This window comes from Tenebrio molitor, chromosome 6, assembly GCF_963966145.1.
Source record: "Tenebrio molitor chromosome 6, icTenMoli1.1, whole genome shotgun sequence".
NCBI lineage: Eukaryota > Metazoa > Arthropoda > Insecta > Coleoptera > Tenebrionidae > Tenebrio > Tenebrio molitor.
In genome coordinates this window covers 10611326-10632877 of record NC_091051.1, presented here as the reverse complement: position 1 = coordinate 10632877, position 21552 = coordinate 10611326, and the positions used below count along the sequence as shown (strand labels likewise).

General features: G+C 37.8%; 1 protein-coding gene across 1 annotated transcript; it reads left to right on the top strand.

The window, feature by feature from the left end:
- Positions 1-169: 169 nt before the first annotated feature.
- LOC138132514 (protein Fe65 homolog) lies at positions 170-8934 on the top strand. The gene is made up of 14 exons (XM_069050030.1): positions 170-295; positions 349-425; positions 4092-4280; positions 4332-4599; positions 4937-5008; positions 5336-5541; positions 5596-5833; positions 5887-6085; positions 6135-6262; positions 6406-6653; positions 6704-6906; positions 6958-7134; positions 7190-7360; positions 7411-8934. The coding sequence occupies exons 3-13, from the start codon at positions 4121-4123 to the stop codon at positions 7337-7339; spliced, it is 2049 nt and encodes a 682-aa protein (XP_068906131.1). The 5' UTR covers positions 170-295; positions 349-425; positions 4092-4120; the 3' UTR covers positions 7340-7360; positions 7411-8934.
- The last annotated feature ends 12618 nt before the right edge of the window (positions 8935-21552 follow it).

Here is a 21552-nt window from a genome sequence, read left to right as displayed (position 1 = left end):
TGAAGGGTTTGCGCCAAGCTGTCAGGCATACCACAACACCTTTTTTTGTAGAATCGAAATTGGGAAAAACGGTTAACGGAACAAATAACGCAAACAAAATAAAAAGAGATAGTCATCTCGCAATGTCGGTGCATTTAAAAATTGCCTGACCTCTATTCTTCCCACTTTTGTTCGACATACCACATACACAACCTCTGTTTTGACAATTGATCCACGCCTACCAACCACACTCATTTTGTCTTCAGTTGTTGAGAGGTTAATAACACCAATAAATAATTGTACCGCAGTTTTCGCTGTGAGTATTCTGTTCTAATATTTATATGGCTATTGATTTCATTACGTTTGTAGTTACTCAGTGTAAGATTAATCATTATTTACATGGAAGTCTATCCTTCGTGTTATCCCTCGTCACTCAATAGGGGGAGGTAAGTCAATACATTTTAAATTACTTGCGTCCCATTATTCACTTATAAAATAACAGTTTTTTACGTGAAAATCGTTCGGTAAGACGTTTCAGTTGTTTCCGATTTTCAAATGTGTGTAAAAATGCCGTTTTCTTGATTGGAGTGAAATACAATGGTTCAAGTAATTATGTCACATTATCGCATTTAATTACTTAATTAAGTACAACTAAATAATTATTTTCCCATTTGTGGGTAAAGTCGTGTTGGTTTAGTTCCCCATATACAAGTCCCAGTTTTTATATCCTCAGGAGGTCATGTCTACAATTAAAACTGACAAATTTATGAGTAATATGAGCTTTATGTATGAAATTCGTGTTAATTTTATAACTCGCAATATTAGAACGTAGAATTATACTTAATTTGTTATTCCCATGAATATATTACTTGATACCTTCATTCCAGGTTTAATGTCTAATCCAATTTTACATTGAATGACTATAATCCCATATAAAGTGAAAGGTTTCATGAAGAACACTAAAATCCTTTCAATCTATGCATTTCATACATTATGAATTCTGTCTAGTGCAGAATTCATTTATTCATGAACAAGTTTAGTAAGCGTGTCATATCCTCAAATAAATGTGACCTCCAACTCTCCCATGCAAATCTCAATTTTCCAAATAAAAATTTTGCAATGAAAATATTAAATTAAATCGTAAAAAGCCGTTTCGGCTAATTTGTTAAGAGAATTCGACGGTAAAAGCCCTCTTAACACTAGTACATTTTATTATCATCTTATTCTCACTTGGGGTTACACATTTAATTATCTTCAAGTTAAACTGTATACCTAAAGCAGACGTTACGTTTACGATGTAATTTGTACAAACGCCAACAGCAATAAAATTGCTGTAAACCTCTATTGATTTCAGACTGGAGTAATTTCTCATTCATTGAACAACATAGTTTTTTGCGAAATGTTAGTTCTCATTTTGCCGGTGTAAATCAGACAGAGCATTTTCCGGTGATTGTAGTAGTGGTTTTTAGGAGGTTCAGATTTATCTTCGGTGGATCAGAGGTAGATATTGACATAATATATCAGTTGGTTTTTATTTGAGGTCAGATTTCTGGCCAGACAATTCACAATATATGCCGCACACATCGAGCGAGAAGACTTATTTGTGACATTCTTGTCAAATGTTTACCAAGTAGTAAATTCCACCGAACCTACAATCTTTTCTCCACTTAGTAATGTGAACTCCTACGAGTCAAAGACCTTCGGGGTGGCTATAGCGTCGAATAAATTACAAATTATTTGCCGATGTCCTCGAAATAGGTTACCGGATGTTAGTTTGTAAAATGCATATTCCCATTTTGGTAAGTAGCGATCAGTTTATTTCACAACCTTCCTATTTTATTACTTAAATTAGTTTTTGTTTAATTACATAATTTCGGGTGTAAACCTATAAAGAAATGTCCAAAGAGAAATTTTTTGTACAAATATTTATTATTTGAATGAAGGCAGCTTTCATTTTTAACACATTACGGAAACGAACAACTCCAATACTATTTTTTTTAGTGATATATTCTATTTTGTTTCCAACCTCCTGTTTTATTTTAAATTCTTCTTTGCCGCTGGAGTTTGTATGCGGCAAAACGACAATTCCTTCTCGTTGAAAAAGCCACATTTTGTATGATTTTCTTGAAGAAATGTACGGTGGTGGTAATGTTTGCCATAAAATGAGCTGTACTTGGCTAGATTCTTATAAAAATGGTCAGTCTGCACAGCACTATTGAGGGCACATTCGTGTTCCTTATGTCCAAGATTCACCTTGCATTCTAAATGCTCAGGTGCGATATTGCACAACGACTTGTCCCATCATTTGAACAAGTTTAATAATTGTGTAACTCACCTCGAATTGCAATAAAGCGACACCTGTAATTTAGGTAGTATGTGGTGTCGCTTTTGTGTGAAATAAAACGTTAATATGGTGGGAACCTCGCCGAGGCGACCATCTAATGGGCCATTACGCTCCGTTATTGGGTTCGTCGGTGGAGTTTGATCAGTCTTGTTGCAATCGAGTGTGCATTTGTAAATTTAGTTGGATTTTTTCTTAGGCGATTAGTTTGGCTGTGGCGCCCCTCGTCCCGACCTTGAAGCTTGTCATTGGGGTAGGTATTATTAGTCACGTAATGTTACAAATCAATGCGGGGTTTTCCCGGGGGTGGTTGGGCGCATGTGGGGCGTGTATCAGAATGTGTGTATTTTTCGGGAACTCGGTGGGTGGGGAGTGGTTCATCGTATTATAAAGCAATTGTTAATGTACTAGATTTTTATGTACCATTTCGGCGAGCTTCGAGGCCGGTGGCAATCGAAAAATCAATAGCACAGTCTAAGGGATGCGCGGGGTAAACCAAGTATATTCCGTACCGACAGCGCCACTTCCTCACTCCGCCCGTTAAGTCCGTAAGGTGGTCGCGACACGCGCAAGTTCCTGTGTTTGTGTCCATGTATTGAACATAATTAAAATTTATGTGGAAATTAATGCCCCCAGCGAAGGGCTTTTAGTAGAGAGTTGCTCGACGGATGTGGTAAGAGTCGATTTTTCCAAGCCCCCTTGTCCCACATATGGCCCTACCAGTAGAGAGGTCTTGGCAAAATAGTCAATTAGTCCGGGCACCGTTCGCACTCGGTCAAAGTAGCTCTCGTTGCGAAAGCGGCTCGTCAGAGTGTGGATAATTGACTTAAAAATTCCTAATTAAGGTTCTATACCCGAGATAGCGATCTGCTTTCATTGTTAAAACCATTCTTTGTTTCCCTTTCGAGACTTTTGTTTTTTCCTGTCTGACGTTGATCGATCTCCCCCGTCTAAATTTGTCTGCGTGTTTCGATTAATCGCACGATTCTAACTTTGGATCGTTGTGTACCGTTGTTCTTAATGAAATACAGTCGTGACGCTACGACGGAAAAATTCTACCAGAACTTGCCCTTTTATTATTCAAAGTGAGGTAAGAAAGAGTTGGGGGATTATGAAGAACACTCGAATTCTTACTCACACAGACCGTGAATGTTGATGGGAAATGGAACGAAATAGAAGACCAGACAGAGACGAGTAGACTATCCTTATGCACTGCATCTCTGCGTTGCTCCAGGATTTGTAGCTGCAACTCTCCATAACCTATAATAACTTTTTCCAGACGACCTGTGGATTTACCGAGTCTTTTTTCTTCATGACTTGTTGATGGGCGAAATTCAATATCCTTTGGGGTTTTTTGGCACACACTAGAACAAGGATGAGACTAGCTAGACGTTATATTGATTTACGAAATCAGTTTTAATTCGGAGTACACCGTGTAGGAAGTGAACGGTGAAAAGTTCAACAGTGAATAGTGCGACTCCATAAAGGCCATACGCTAATTATATTATATTTTATTAAACTCCGTTTTGGAGAAAATGTCATCCAAGGAAAAAACTTCACCTTGACCTTTCGTCCTCGGTTATTATTTATGTTAAGGAAATTCGTGAGTCTCACCGTTCCCCAAAAGGCTCCGATTAAACTTTCGATTAGGACCCCTCGCGCCGTCCCACTCTACCCACACTCGCTTTATCTTTAATTCTTCTTTTGTCCCGTCGGTTGTCACAATATTGCGTACCCAAAGCGTGACTTGTCCCTTTCGATTTTGTTACAGGTAGAAAGGAATGGTAGTTCTGCTCGGGGATGTTGTGTGGCGAGTTCCACAAAGCGCCCCTTGGTCTGTACGTAAATTTTGCGAGCCTTTCGGATTCCCGTAGCCCGTATTCGTCTTTGCTTACTCTAGTCCAGAGCATGGCAGCTCTCACGGCTCATGCGGCGCACGAAGAGGAGGACATATTTCTCGGTGAGGGTCGCCGATCGTCCTTCTGTTTCACCCTGACGCTTTCATTTCCAGAAAACGGTCTTCTCAGCTACGAAAATCCAAATTACCACTTGGATCCCACTCGAATAGACGACGCTTTGAACTCGAACACGAACATCTACGAGGATATCTATCAGGAATTAGACGATATTTGCAATATTGGACACAGTATTAAAGAACCTTTGCTTGGAGGTCCCGGTAGGAAGGCTTACGCCGCTCTAGATATCGGAACGATGGGTGTGGATATCACGAGCGGTCCGTTGACACACATAAGCTCTTCGAACATTAACGACAATAAAAGGTATGATGATCTGCAGAGGAATGTTCTAAGAGCGCGCGCTTTTTTGCAATTGATCGATGGGATGGATCAAAATTTTTTCGAACATGGGTTGATGTTGTGTTTGCTTAGTGCTAATGTCGAGTATCGATGTCTTTCAGAAAGGACGAACCGCACTCGACAGTAGCTCAAGAAAACTGATGAAGTGTTTTAATATGGTGTGCACTTGTTCAATAAAGATATTTATCTGTTATCTTTTATAGAAATCATAGTGTTTTGTTTCCAGTTTGTAGAAAACAGTAGAAGAATTAGAAAATTTTATGGGAAACGACAAAATCATTGACCAGTTTGTTTGTTGTAGGAGTAATGAACGAAATGGAAACGCAATGTACCTCATGGATAACAGCGAAATGTCTAGAACCACGCGAGATAAGTAGGTTTAAGTTTTCATCTCTAGTTTAATTTGTGTGCTTCATCATCCAGTGTTGGCATAAAAATCGCCCGAAATTCATTGAGCACATCATATCAAACAGTTTCATGAATTTACATTTTTACAGTTTCTTTTTACGCTTTGTTAACCATTTCCGTCGGGCAATAAAGTGAGGTCAATTAAAATCACGCCCAATTCAACCCAGTCCTTATTTTTTCGTTTCACGTAAAGCAGAACACATCCCATATGTCAAACGAAAAGATTTTTTCGAAGGGTGCCGCTTTTTGCGCCGTTAGCTCGGGCCGGCACTAAAATTCGTGTATATTTTAGTATTAGCGAAAAGACGGCGAAAAACAACAAGGACAATCAGCAAGAAAAGGTCGTGCCGCACATACCCGGCCAGCTTAACAACGATTTATACGCCGTTCCGGTGAAGAAAAAGAATCAAAAATGTCCAGAAGAAATTGAGATATACTCGCCGGACAAAGAGAGCGCGGACGACACTGATTTACCGCCTGGCTGGGAAAAGCACGAAGGTAAGAAATGAGTTGCGCAAAGTATGCAAGATTCCATACGGTCATTTCATCCAGACAACGACGGCCCCTATTACTGGCACATAAAGAGCGGAACTATTCAACGGGAAGTTCCCGTACTGCCGGAGAGCGAAAAGTCGGAAAAATCCGACACCAAGCAGAACATCAACAAGGAAAACGACGTGCTGATGTTGACTTTCGAGAACAGTCTGGGCTCGGTGACCAGGAGCAGCACCAGTTCTGCTCTGGACCTGGAGACGGAGGATCGCAAGAGGAAGAACGACATGAGCTTCAAGTCGGTCTGTCGAGAGAGTGTCGATGAGGCCGATCGAATTGTGATTGTTGCAGGAGGCGAAGCTACCCGTCAAAGCCGGAACAAGAAGCCCGAGAGAGACCGATCAGGTTCGCGGTGAGGTCTCTGGGTTGGGTGGAAATCGCCGAAGAAGACTTGACTCCGGAGAGGAGCAGTAAAGCTGTAAATAAATGCATCGTTGATTTGTCGGTGGGAAAAAATGATTTGTTGGACGTGGTGGGCAGATGGGGAGACGTACGTTGAGTTTCTTTGACACGCGCGATTTCTAAACGCGCTGTTGCAGGGCAAAGATTTGTTCATGGACTTGGACGAGGGGGCTTTGAAGCTGATCGATCCGGAAAATCTGACCGTTTTAAATACCCAACCCATACATACCATAAGAGTTTGGGGCGTGGGTCGCGACAACGGAAGGTAATTATTTTTGAATGTTTGCGACCGATTTATTTCACAAAGATTGTTTATTTTTTTGCTCACGGATATGTAGAGAAAGGTATTTGATTAAGAGCGCATTTCGATCTTCTGTCACTTGAACATGTTTTCTTTTGATTTTGCAGAGATTTCGCGTACGTGGCGAGAGACAGGAGTACTAGGAAGCACATGTGTCACGTGTTCCGTTGCGACATGCCTGCCCGCACGATCGCCAATACTTTAAGAGATATATGTAAAAAAATAATGATAGAGAGAAGCTTGCAACAAAATTTAGCTAAACCAATAGATATTAACGGACGGACGTTAGCTGCCAGACCTACGAATTTACCGACGGAGCACAGGCGGCTGACCAGAAACGGTCAATCATTAGTTAGTAAGTTGTCGATTTTCGTTCGTGATTCTTTTCGCTAACGCACTCTTTAGCCCAATCCTTTCCTACTCCCATGGAAGAACCAAAGAAAGTACTTAGGGCCCAGTATTTGGGCACGACTCAAGTGTCTCAGGCCACCGGGATGGAGGTCCTGAACGAGGCCATCGACAGGCTTGTTTCGACCGTTCCGCCGGAGCAGTGGCAGTGCGTGAACGTGGCCGTAGCTCCATCCATGATTTCGATCCAAAATCCAAACGTAGGCCCCCTGAAGCGTGTCTCGATCGGTTGTTATTTCGTCTGTTTTCAGGACGACAGGCTCATAGCGGAATGCCGCGTTCGATATTTATCATTCTTAGGTATAGGAAAAGTGATCAAACACTGTGCGTTTGTGATGCACACGGCGCAAGACACTTTCGTAGCACACGTGTTCTACTGCGAACCTTCCTCCGGAGCGTTATGTAAAACCATCGAGGCAGCTTGCAAGGTGAGTGGTCGATCGGGTCGCGGAGGGCTGTTTAGCAGGGAAGGTTTGGTTGCAGTTGAGATATCAGAAATGTTTAGATGCTCATCCCCAAGGTTTAGAAAGGAATAACTCAAATTTACACACTCCCGGTAAGAGTATTGGGGCGGCTTTGAAGTCTATCGTAGGGTCTCTGACAGGAAGGAAAAGTAGAAGTAGTGACTCTTGAGATACGGTTAAATCTCTGCAGGTATTGTTGTAGGTTGTAAGGTGGTGTTGAAGTAAAGGTTGTTTTTTAAGGAATTGTGTCTCTTGCCTGTGGAGCGTGAAGTAATCAAACACAGACATCTGCAGTCTCCTCTAACACAGAAATACATTACTTCAAATTCTTCAGCGGATCTTCGTTCTCTTTTGTCTCCTATGTTGGAACTGAAGCACATTCAACTGGCAAGTTGGGATTCGGCTCATTAAAATGGCAACATTGCTGGTTTAAAAATAAAAGCAAATTGTACAAAATTTGTGTTATGATTTAACAAGACTAACTGACTCGTGAAACTAGTTAATCACGTATATTTGTCAATAAATTGCTGTAAAAGGCGAGCACAATGCACTAAGAAACTAACAAAATGCTTCTAAATATGATAGATAATTAGGCAAACCACAGGCACTTGTACTTCAACTAACAAGATTAAGATACTTGTGAGCCTCAAAATTAGATAGTTTGCAAAGAAAAACAAGAACGGTCTCTCATATTTAGTCTGTTAGTTATTCTGCCTGTATATGTTTTAGCTGTTGTAAGGTGATCAACCGTGTTAATTTTGTCGACTGCTTGTTTTTAAACGCTTCAATGAGAAATAAAGAGCAAAGTTTGTTACGATTTCGTGTAAATAAATACTCATGTAGTCAAACTAAAGTGTCTTGGTGTTTTTGATCAGAGTTGGTCACTTTATACTATTGATTGAATCTGAAAATATCTACTGTACGCTTGCTTTCGAGCCTTGAGAATATTATTGGCAGTTTTGCTTTGTGCAAACCGATGAACTCATTAAATTTTGTACCAAACCACTGCTATACCTGTCGTATAAAATTGTTCAGGGGGCGGGAATGATTAACATGTGACAAGCTTGGGGACAATACACATTTTTGACGGTTTCCTTCACCGCAGCTCATTCCCAAACATAACAACACCCAGTTAAAGACAATATTACACTATACATAGGGATTCTACAAAGTTGTAAAAAAAATCAAAAGAGGCGGGAGGATTGTCTTTACACCTTTTATTTCCGAGTAGTAAGAACAAAACGATCTTCGTTTCGATTCATTAATATAAGAAGAACTATTGCAATGTTAATGTAAATACTAATATGCCTTTCATGTTCTTAGATGACGTACGTTTTATATCACTTTGTTTCCAGCTTCGTTGTATAAATTCTAATAGAGACGTGCAAATCTTGCCGGCGAGCGCCGATATTATCAATATAATAGTGGGGGCGCTACGTTCAGTTTTTGCACGCTGCCTATTACCCCCCAGTTTGTTTCGTCATTACTATCCTCGATTGTACTGTATGCCTTTACGCAAGATGACATGTTTTATCTCATATAGATATTTGTTTACTACAATATTTTTATAAAAAATGAATGTATGCAATGAACGCATAGTTTCTCATCACTGTTGAGTAGTCTGCATTCAAACGTTTATTTCACTCACAGTTTCGTTGATCGCTTACGATGTAAATATGCCAGACTAGTAGTTTCAAGACAGTTAATGTAAAATTTCCTTATTATTAACAACAATTGTCCAATAAATTGCATACTCTTATTTAACAGTGTCGATTTCTTTCTTGCCCGAAACTTCCCCCCCAGTAGATTGTGTGCACTGTTTCGGGACTAATAATCTCGGCTCCTTTGAAAGTAGATAAGTACTCGGGGCGGTCGTAATTAAAGGTGAATTTGCTAAACATTCCGCATAGTGGGGAAGTAAAATGTGACTGGGTTGCAAATAGCGCGGCGAACTTTGTTCCCCGACGAGATCAAAACACGAGGCGTCCTAATTTGCATATATTTGATCAAAGAAAGTTTGCTTGTTAAATAGATATTTTTTTAATTTTTCATCTCTTGTTCTTCCTGATTTACATCACTGGCCTCTTCGTAGACCAGTTTTTATTCATCACGAATCATGGAAATGTCGTATTTCTTTTAAATCATACTAATGAGAATTTGACTTGCAGAATTCAGTCTTTGCCCCAATGTAACATTTTCATATCGCTTGGGCCTCCACTTATACATAATAATACACCATTACTGGTGTTATCGAATACACACCAATTTAAATATCTAATGAATTCAAATGTGGGTCGCACTTTGTTATTCAAATAATTTTCTTCGGTCGGAGACGACCACGCAATTTTGCATATCTATTACTCATCCTCGAGAGCGAAGGGTGCGTTGTCGATAATTTTGAAACGCCCCCTATTAGTTTTTAATTAGGAAAAATGGCCGGGGGATCACCTTTCGATATTTCCAGGTACATTATACTTGGGTAGATGACAGAAAGATTGATGACATGCCAGCTTCGCCGTCCTAACTCGGTAATTGATATTTATTATCGAGCTAGGTTTCATTTTTAAATTCGTTTAATTTTTTTGTCCGCACGGACTTGAACTCGTCTCCGATTTGAATGTTTGATCGGTGGAAATTCGGCTCAACTGAATCAGAAGATTAAATTCCACTGTCTCCTAAATCTAATAAACCAATCTAAGAAAAATTCCGTATGCGTAGCTGCGACACTTGTCCTTTCCGTCGAAAAATACCCAAGGGTACTATACGATAAAAATAAACTGCCGTTTTAGCCCGAAAGGTAACTTACTTACGTTTCGCCTCCTATATATCATATTTAGCAATCGAAAGAAAAGATATATATCTCGGGAGAATTTCACAACATGCCATTTATTCAGAGATGTATTGATTGAACTAATCTAATATTCTTTGAGAAGGAAAAAAATCGACTGAATGATGCCCCAGAGCGATTCACAATTTTCTTTTAAAAATCCTATTAAGCGTACCAGCATTTTCGCTCGCTTGGTTTCATTTACTTTCGCACAATCTTTTCAACTTCTCGCCTTTATACATTGTTTCTTGTTTCTTCCCTGCAATTATATTATAAACTTTTCGAAACACTAGTTAATATTTCCTCTTTATCAGTAAGAGCATATTATGCCATTTAAAAAGTTTAAGCGCTGTCTTGCTGCTTCCACCGACCGACTCGGATCGCTATATTTACATAACGTGTGTCGCCTCACCATCCACGTCATCTAGCACAAATTTTTTTAATTAAAACGCCACAAAAAATTGTTAACAAATTTCAAGTTTCAATTTTTTACTTTTAATGATGCGAGAACAAAAACATTTTAATGAGCATGTAAGAAGCCAGCAAGTAAAAGTTAAAATAAGACTTTTAATTTTATTAAAAATATAATTTTTTTTCTTGTATCTTATTACGTTAGATTCAACGGAATTTAATGAAAGAAGTCTGATGCCCAACTGTTCCAGATATTTGATGCTTTAACGTAAATTAAAGATTCAAACTTATGCCAATGTCTTGTGATATTGTTCTCGTTTAAACCATTCTCCACAGATTTAGCGCTAGAACAGAATTGCTCCAACAAACTCTCACTAATCTACACAGAAAAAATAAAATGTTTGTATTGTTAAAAATGTACAACGGTTTAAATGTTTTTTTTTGTTCGACACTGTCAGAATTTGAGAATTTTCTCCTATGTGAACGGATTTTGATAAATCTCACAACTTGTCAAAACGAAACGTCAAGCTAATTTTAAAACTTTTAAGCCTATAAGGGGCTCGTCGAACAAGAAAACGTTGTATTCACTCGTTCGTGTGTACATTGGGCCTTTTTTAGCACAAGTGGGCCATTTTAAAACGCGAGTGAAACGAGCGTTTTAAAGGTCTGTGTATTTAAAGTGTTTTTCGGCTATTTCGTTCATAGCAAGGTTTTGTCACTCTGTTTTTAAAGCGTTTTTGCGGATATTCGTGTTTTAATTCATTAGAGCTTTCAGAAGCGTCTCGTTCGGGGTGGAATTATTGGTTAAATTGGACTTTATGAATTTACTACATTTTCGGTTTATTCACTTGCTGAACATACTATCGTTTACACATTGTGATGCATTTCAAATTCACCCTGTATTCGAATTCCACAAGACTCGATATAACCGACGTTCTTTTACAGACACTTTGTACAATTATACTTTTATGGTTCCCTGACTTATTAGGATGCTAGAACACGTAAAGGTATGAACTTTAGACAGTTCTAGTCCATTTCTAATTTTTTTTGTCTCATTTGCAAGAGATTTGAATAAATCGTAGATTTTGCCGTCGCACAGCGTTTTGATGCTTCCGTAAAATTAATTTGTGAAAATCAGCGTTCTATTGGTGTGAAATCGTATAATATATCTGGGGAGATCTTGTGATTTAATGTTCGCAGTATGCAATCACCCGGAAAATAGTTGTCTAATCTCGGTTGATTTATCGGTATGACTAGTTGATGGTCGCTTTCAGTATTTATGGACGTTGACGATATCTCGAAAACATGTGACTTGAAAAGTGAACTTCCTAAAATTGTGAGGAAGTTTTGTTATTAAACTTTCTCGCTTATCGCATGAAAGTAAAAACCAAGACAATTACGGCCGCCTTCATTTTTTTTTTGTTGATAAGAAATATCCGACAATAAATCTATGAAACGGACAATACAACCAATAAAATCGCAGCTCACTATAAAAAAAATCTATCGCGTTTTTTACGTTTTTGCGTGGGTGCCAATAAAACCCTTCAAAAGTTGCCTTTTTTCCGTTCCATCCAGGAAAGCTTTTTTATTTCTGTATTGAGCGCAATTCACGCATACGCTGTGCCGCTTCTTATTTGGTCCAATCGAGCGGTCCTCCTCGTTTGTTCGTCGTCAGATCTCCGAAGAGCGCTACTCTTGAGTCTTAACTTTTTCTTCGTTTCAATGTAATTAATGTGCACGATGCATTCAATGCAGAACCACTTGTAACGTTTAAATATTTGATCTAGTTTGTACGGGCACCATTGTTTTGTTAGGGGCGCCGAGTGCAAACCGAAGTGCCGGGTCAGTTCCCGAGGGATCTGGAGTCGTTACTATCGGGGAATTCCATTACACTCGCCCGTGCACAATCTAGCGGTCACTGCGAATCAAGAACTTCTCCTAACTTTGATTGAATGTGAATCGGTCGAGAATCAATCACTAACATCATATTCCCTTATTCAGTTATTTGATCTTACTCTGTGCCACTAACTTTTTCTCATACACTTTAAAAGGCACCACATTAACTGCACGTTAAATAAAAATGACAGTTTGATAGAAGTTGAGGCAAGAAGTCGCAAGTAAAAAGTTGCTGATACAATTTATCAAGCATCGAAGCTGGACTCGCAAGAAAAGTAGACCGGAGCACCCTTCCTTTCGGGGTTTTTGTATGGAAAACACGAGACATTAGCGAACCAGCCACCGACCTTTTAATATTTGTTTTGGTACGTAAAAAGAGAAAGTTGGCAAAACTGAAGCGGACTTCCGCTAAACTTACCAGCGAATTATAAAATCATCTAGTAATAATAATAATGGTTATAATGTCATTATTTATTTGTAGAATCTTAACCTAGAAAGCGAATCAATAACTCTTTGACAAATGATCAATACCAATTACATATTCGGAAGTGCCAACTCACTAAATTTGTCTCAATCATTAAAAGTCACCCGTAGAGATTCTCTTCTAGTACTTTCTGCTTTACGTGGTTGGTAGCTTTGATGTCAATTTGACTGCCGAAGTTACACTGTTTTTCATTTTCATTTTTCTCGTTCAGAGATTACATAATTGTTCCTCTGACACATTATGTCAACGTAATACATAGTCCCCCTATCAATATATTAACTTATCGGCTGTTCTTTTACTCCCAAGGGACCAAAAGCGCTCCCCCTAGGGCCTAAAATAACGCTTCATACAAAGGTCGTGCAAAAATATGGTGTATTTATTGCGTTCAAACTATTTTTTTGAATATTTTTTTTGTTTCGTTAATTTTTTACATGAATTAAAGACTCCTGTCACAAAAACATCCTTATCTTGTTGTGCGAGAGCGAGGCGCAAATTGTTTTATGCCTTCTGGTTTCCTGGCTCTTATCCTTTAAACTTCTTCTGATAAACCATTCATCCTCTTACTTGAACACCGTGAACTTTTCTAAAGCGAATGTTTGATCTTTTAGAATAGATAGCTATATAAATCGTTCACTTTCGTACTGATCGTCTTTTGGTCTACCGATTCTCTTGTATTTCCGCACCAGTGAATAACTCGAAACGTTCAACATTCCTTGGCATTAATTTCATCATATTATCACATTCTCTATTTCTTTCTCGATTCGTATACCCGACAGTCTGTCCCAACGTGTGGTTCCACCGGTTACGGGATGGACCGCGGGACGTCCTAGTGTTGCCTCGGCGCTGGTCGATGTGAAATTGAACACATGCTTTCAGCCACGTGTCCGTAAGCCGCCTTATTGATAATAAATCCCGGAGTCACGTAAAATATAACTGAAACATCTCACCATCCGCTTCATTAATCACAATTCTGTTCACGAACGATAACGACCCCGTGTAGACACAAGAAGTCGTTAATATTCGGCACTCTCGCCGCATTTTTTTGTCTCCTAAAGTCCGGTCAATAAAACGGCAGACAAAAGTCCGGTGCTCTCTACAAAAATATGATCGGGTTTATGAGTCGGCGGACACACAACATGAACTGCGAACGCTTTGTCAACCGCTCCTAGTTATATCCCATAAATATCGGCTGAACACACAGGGTCTGTCGGGCCAGCACTAAAAGTGAAAAATGCCATTTCTTTAAGTCGGGACGTTTCTTAAAACAATTCCCTCAACAAATGGCACTTTTGAATCATGTGCGGCACTGAAAAGCTCAGTTCTTGATTTTTTCCGGGTGTGGGGAGATTATGCAACCAATTATACGTTTGAGAGATTTTATGTTATTTGCGATGAAATAATTGTTGGGATTTGGTTGAGATTCTGTGCAAAAATGCTGCAGAAACAATAAAGTTAATGACTGAAATAAATCTTCGGGCGAGAGGCAATACTTGAAGTAAGTGATAAACAGCTCTAGTGGATATAAATTATCAATTCCATCAGCTCCTAGACGCGATACCAGCCCGTCAACTCTGACAGACATTTATAAATATCGTTTGCGAGGAATAGCTGAAATAAGAACGTATTTCCATTTATTAGAGCTCTTAGGAGATAAAGCGAAGACATGTTTCAGCAGGCAGCCTCCGAAAAAAACATTCGAAACGACTTTTCCATATTTTGTTTACAGAGAAAAAGCAAGCAATTCGTGTCACAGGCCGAGATAATAATACGAATATTACCGCACTTTCTTCTGCACAACTTCCAATCCAGATGAGTTTAAAAATTCACAATTATAATAAAGTTGAGGGGGAGAAAGTTTCGAGTTGAAAGCGATGTTGACTGTTGGCGAACTTTGAACCTCATTACCTCAATTTAGTTAAAACATGATTCGTCATTAGGGAACACAATAACATCGCTCTCAGGCTTACGAAGCCAATTGACTTCTGTCAAACCCATTCTATGTATTATGAGAGCCACTGAATATTTTCAGGGGAGCTCAAATCGCTGCATTTACCCAAATTGCAGCGCAACTCTAACGATCGACTCATTTTCAGTCCCCTCAACCAGACCATCGCATATTTACAATTTCATCTTCGTTGTTCAGCCGTACGAGATCAGATTCGGAATCTGACACACTTCAATCTATTCATAAAAAACATGTTTTGAAGGCAGTTTGCGTGACATACACAGTGGGTAAATATGCCATCGAGATAGAGATACGTGTTTTGATATATGGACATTCATTTTACTTAACTTAACTATTTATTTAAGATATAAATAGATAAAATTGATAGGTACTTATTTTATTCAGTTCGTTGAGACAAAAAACTGCTTTACTGCTACATAAAAAACAAAAATAAAGACGATAATGACACTGAAAAATGCAACTGAAGATATACAGTTAAACAGGAAAATTGGAACTTATTTAATGGATAATAAAGAAGTTTATTCATTTTCAGAATCTGATTCAAAATTTTCAGTTTTTACACAACTTAAATTGTCAAATTCATGAAGAAGTGTAAAAACAACTGCCGAATGAACCTAAAAAAGGGATTTTTTTAGAGAGATGTTTCGGGTTTGGTAAAGGATCCTGAAAAAATGCTTCGAATATAAAATACCTGTATGTGCAGCTTTACTGCAAATTTCTTTCATTAGTATGGTCGGTTTTTCTGTCTGCATTTCTTCACATAATCTAATCATACAGCTAATTTTTGCTTTCGGAAACTCATTTTGCTTTTTATTTTAAATTTTTAAAGTAATTGCAGCTTCACTAGCGCAAGCGCCTTCACATCAAAATGACTGACATACAATTGACATTTTACGTTGCCAACCTAGTAACCATCAAATAAATAGTCGCTCATACCAACATGACAACACATTTGTCAATTGTTTAAAAATAATTAACTACAGCGTGATCAACAATGACTGAGTCTGTTGGGAATGAAACAATTGAAAAACACTGGTGTTTTGTGTCTCGTAATTGGCGCTGACCGATTTTTTTTTTTAGCTTGAGATGACATTAAAAACATTTTTGGTTATGCCGGTTATGTTTATGCTATTACAAAAATGAACCTTTGATGGTAAATTTCAAATTTGTCATTCTTGATCACACCGTATTATATTTAAGAGGCTTTTTACGAGTGCTGTTAGTTGCATATTCTGCGTTTCCTCTGGGTGAGAAAGAACTAATTAAATTTTGTTTGCCATTGAATAAGAAACAGGTTGGAAAAATGTGTTCAAGAAAATGTTTAGTAAAAAATGCTGGATGTTACAATATTTTAGGTTTTAGGATATACAAGATGAATTAGGTCTTTTATATTTGAGAAAGTTGCGTAAAGCTTAATGTGTTTATTAATAAAAGATATGCAGTTGGGCAAGTTTGGTGATAGAGAAGTTGGAATATTTAAACGTTGTCATTAATAAATTTTATGCAGGCGTGCGGAAAAGACGGGAAAAAATAAAAAATAAATGGCCCACTCCCTTTTCACATCTTGCAACGGTTTCACATCTGGCGCATATAATTCAAAGACTCAGATAGAAGATAATATTTCTTGCGGCCGGGGCTCATATCTCTGATGTGACAAACCGCTAGCTCAGCGAGTCCAAAGAGTGGATTAGCCCTTCTTGCGGTGTAATATGCCGTGTGATGAGAATAATAACAATAAGTCAATGGCTGATCCAATCCCGAGTTTCACCGCCCGGAGATTCGCTTATGTCTTCAACTTCTTTATACGAAATCAATTCGGCCGTTAAAAAATTTTATAGTATAGAAAATTTGACGAGCAAAGGGAACGGCAAAGACGCGACCTTTAATCCGGGGGAAGAATGCACCGTCCTCAATTACGTCCTCGCCTCCATCTTTGTTTTGAAACTTTCGCCACAAACGTAATAATAAAATGCTTTATTTCGTGCAAATTTTGTCGGAGCCACCTAATTTCCTAGGTTAAAGAATTACGACAATAAAAGATAACAACCGCTTCTGAGACTAAAAACTCCCTGATTAAATTGCTGCACTTGAAAAATGTAATATTCATCTACATAAGTAGATTGTGTTTACAACACAGAAACGAAATTGGATCGATGCGGATGTGGCGACATTCGGAAAAACTCGGAGACTACGATTTTATTTTTTGTAATCCCGACGAATTATTCACCACCGGGTTTAATTCTTTCCTGTAAGCAATTACCGGAGACTTCGCCTCGGAGAAATATTTCTCTTGAAAGAACAAGCGCGGCCAATTGGTTTCAGACATAAACTATTAACCGACAAACATAGCACCGACTGTCCCAAGTTTAATCTGGCCTTCCGGAAATAACGCTTCCATTCGTTTATCCTTAAATATACGCGGTTATGCAACCAGTTATTCAAGATCGGTCGGGCGGTTGCCGGCGCTTATCGCTTTGTTTATGCCGATGAGTGTACGTTTTAATCGGCTAATGTTTCTATAAAATGCGGTTATCGATCCCGAGGATATTATGATGCAAACAAAGTGGAGTGTGAATTATTCGAACAATCAGATAAGTCGGAAAAGGAGTGGAGCGCGCGCTCTAGATCAGCAACACATTATCTTGGTGAATAAGCTAAACATGGCAAAGGGGTTGGTTTGAAAAAGTCGATTTAGAGTACCGAACTCTAAAATATCTAATCTCGAATCTTTGGAGAGTCGTTTAGCGGGTTGCTTTCCCGATGGAAACGTATATCGTTGGCAATCGCTTCCGTTTACGCAGTTTGCATAGGAGTCTTAGTAGCTCTCTTTGCGATCTTTAGAAATCGCGTGTTCGCTCTTTTATTCACCCTTGCTTTTATTTATCGGGGAATTGTCAGGGTTTTACGCGTTTTCAATATCAACCCGACGGTCTAAAGACTATTGATAAAAATCCTTTTTAATTAATTACAGAAATAACACGAGTCCACTCTCTTTCTAGATGGGGAAGTTTTTTAATTTGCGAAATGAATTTTTAAAAAAGTATGTATCTAAGAAATGTAGTAATTAAAATGTAGCTCAAGTTGGCAAGTAATTATCTCAACACTAATGAGATCCCTGCCTATAATTAACCCGGTCTTCAATAGATAACAGTCACCCAGTATTTTTACTCTGGCATTCTGAAAGTAATCAACGTGTATGGAGTGGAACGATGATAAAGGCAATTTTATTACTGGCGATATACGACGGAATATTCAAATTGAACCGCCGACATTAATACCCAAACACGCTGCAGTTCGTGGGAAATCCTCACCGAATTATCCACTCACTGATCGTAAACTCGTAAAACAAATTGGTGTGTGTGACGTCCCATATTATATCCCAAGTTGGTGTCTCACGTAATTTAGGCCCTCCCATCCTGACCCGATCGCTCCTCAGAACCCGCCGAAAAGAAACTGAAAATTTTATTTGTGATACCGATGACTCCACTCCGCATCACTTAATTTTCCACTTTTACCATCATCAGCTTTTCGGAAGTCGTGACACAAGTCGCATTTTTTTGTACTGTTAAAAAACGTTCCGCGGCTAATTTTAACCGAGGAGCGGCTTTGAAGTAAAGTTTTAATTTTGCGCACACACAGATCTGCAAGAAGTCCTGTGGGTTTTAAAGGATCAAAAATAATTGCTGATACGCGCAATTTTCAAGACCGCAAATACGGTAAATATTGATTTAAATTTATCGACGACTGAGGTAAATGTCTCGGTGTCTAAATTAAATTCACTTCACGTAAAATTGAAATTTTTTATTAAAGGGATGTTTTGATGATTTATAATCTAAAGAGTGAATTTATAATGTACGGTCCACAGTGGCTTTGTAGCTGACAGTGCATATCATACTACCCAAGAAAAGAATGTTTTCCAGCATAAACGCTAACATTTTTTTATTATTCCACATTACACAAAAGAATAAATGTGTGAAAATTCCTCATGTTTTGCTGTGCACATTTCACAAATATTTTTTGAAGTTTTGTCATCTCTTTAACAAGTATTTTTATAATATCCCAGGAGAAAGGTTTTTAACTCCATACTTTTCACTAATGCTTTAGCCACAATTAACGTTACGCGTTACACCAACAAAACGGTTTTTTCAGTTTAAGGTTATATTTTCTGAATAGGTAGGTATACTTCGTCCAGCGAGAGATTGGGAGATTTTAAATTGCATGAAATTAACTCAACACTACAAAATGCACTAGAATACATTAATTAGAGCGCAAAAATTTGTCATTTCAAAAAAAAAAAATGTAATCTATACTTTATTGTCATTATGATTACCGTCTTGATTATGACTGGTATTTTTTGGGTGGTAAATTTCAAAACTCGAAATTTGTTTATCATTTTCTACTACACAGAACGTTTACCTCAGCGACTGCTATAATTTTGTTAATTCATGTCGGATTTTTGGAATATCTGAGCTTTAAACAATCTAAATTGATTGGCAAAATAACAATATGCATATCAAAATGACAGAATCGAAAGTGGGGTTACGGTTCCTAAAAGTTTATTTACACTTTACGTGAATGTCAAGATAGTGACGGCTAAAATTTTTTGACCGCCATAGTATAGTCGAAATGTTTTGCTGGTAGTGCCAACTTAACGACAAGTCCCCAATCCACATCCAAAACGTTCCAGCTATACACTTGTATTCAAAAAAATCGCGTACACCATTTAAATGAAGAAAGCAATTTTTGTAGGTTTTTGTATCGTTTAAAAACGGACTTTTTCTGTCAAAAGTTATAAGACAGGTTATGGCTTACATTTTAGATCATTTTATTTGAATACTGGATTAATATTTGGTCGTGGCACCATTTGCATTTATAACTGCCTTTAGTCTACGTTGCATAGACTGCATTAAATTTTCAGTTTGCTTCTTAAGAAACATTTGATATTGGCATTTTTGAATAATTAAAGTGTCACAGTATGACGTTAATAGACGCCAGAACAACAAAATTACACATGAAAATAATCGGTGTACGCGATTTTTTTGAATACACAGTACATTGTTGCCGGATCTCTTAAATCTGGTATAGTGTTCCCATTTATAATTTGATTGACAATAGGCAACTACCGCCATAAATCCTAGAACTGTAAAAGAAGGTCTGTTGTCTGACCAGGCAATATCTTCACGTCTATTGCCAAAACCACAACCCCAGCCCCTAATAATTACAATTGCACTGCCATAAAACCAAATTATAAATGGGAAAACTATACAGTTGTTTGCGAAAAAACGAGAAAAGAAGTTTTTTCTAATGTAAATTTGGTTTCGTCCATTTGTCAATTAATTGACAATACCTACCAAATAATTTTCTAAAATGTCATTGAATTTTGACAATAATTCTAACCTATCTCTCGTAAGAAGGTTTCGCACTGAAAAAATTTTGACTTTTCTTTTAACGGAAATTAAACATAATTTTTACACATTTACTAAATCATTTACTTTCTTACGAATATTTAAGTAATAAATCTGGCAATGCGGTGGCAAGAAAATGTCAAACAGACACTGGATCAGTTAATCCAACATGAAAAGAAAAAATCATAGCCAACTCGGTCCCAAAAAGATCGTGAACGATTTATAGTGAATTATACAAGGTTATTATAAATGATTAATGATTGTCCCATCGCAGTTGGCGTTAAAAACCCACACAAATTTTGGATGTGCCTCCAGCCTCGCAACGTTAGACAAACTAGTAGACAGATTTCCACTACCGCCATTATCGCCACCTATTGGCATGTTATGAGGCTTGCGGCACATTCCAACGCCAACTGTGATGGGACAATCATTTATATTTATCTAGGAGCGTGCGATATATCCTACTTATTTGACTGACCTTCGACAAGTAATACGAGTAGCTTATTTTACTGCCGTGTTGTAATCAATGTTTTACCGCACGTTGTACGGTAACGTAAATAATGGAAAACATTAAGCAAGCTAGTTGATATTCGACTGGTGATTTTTCAGGGACCAGAACTAAAATGACGTCTTTTCATCGTATAAAGAAGTCATTCTTTCTTCGAAAACTTTCACAAAAACGAAATTCTAATTTTTACTGTTTATGTAGTTCCAGTCTTTATCATACGCATGTGTAGTTTGTGTAATCAGTAATCACATAAGTCGTAGTTTTTTTCAAGTTTATTTATTTCTGTCAAGATTACCTACTCGTTTGGTATTGTTTTAGGCGTTGCAATATTGATAAACTGGAAATGTTAGTGATGAGAGTGACGATTAACGATCGTATGATGTTAATGGTTCAATGAATAAATTATTTCAATACGAAAAAAACTGAGGTAATAATTAATTCATGCAAATGCATTTCGTCAAAACTAGAGAAAATAGACGCAATTACCTGATGTTAGTTAAATTGAAAACTAACGTTAATGAATATGAACTGATGAACTGATGATAAATCTTCATAAACACCATCACGCATTTTTACAATTAAAAAAAAAACAAATCATTTATCTTAGTTTTGTGTGAAAGTACATGAAATGGCAATAAAAGTAATTCATATTTTGAAATCAGAGCGATTGCGGAGCGACAAGTAATAGATGACTTTGCATTTGCCGTGCAGCAGTACTCAACGTATAGAGGGAAGCAAAATGTGATTTTTCAATTTTAATGTCCGAGACATTTTTACAAGCAATAAAATTAAATTGTGCTGCGAATTTTATTATATATTTTGAAGAGGGCGCCAGTCAAGAGAAAGGGACAAAATGAAGAGTCTGTCGTTTAAAGTGAAATTAGA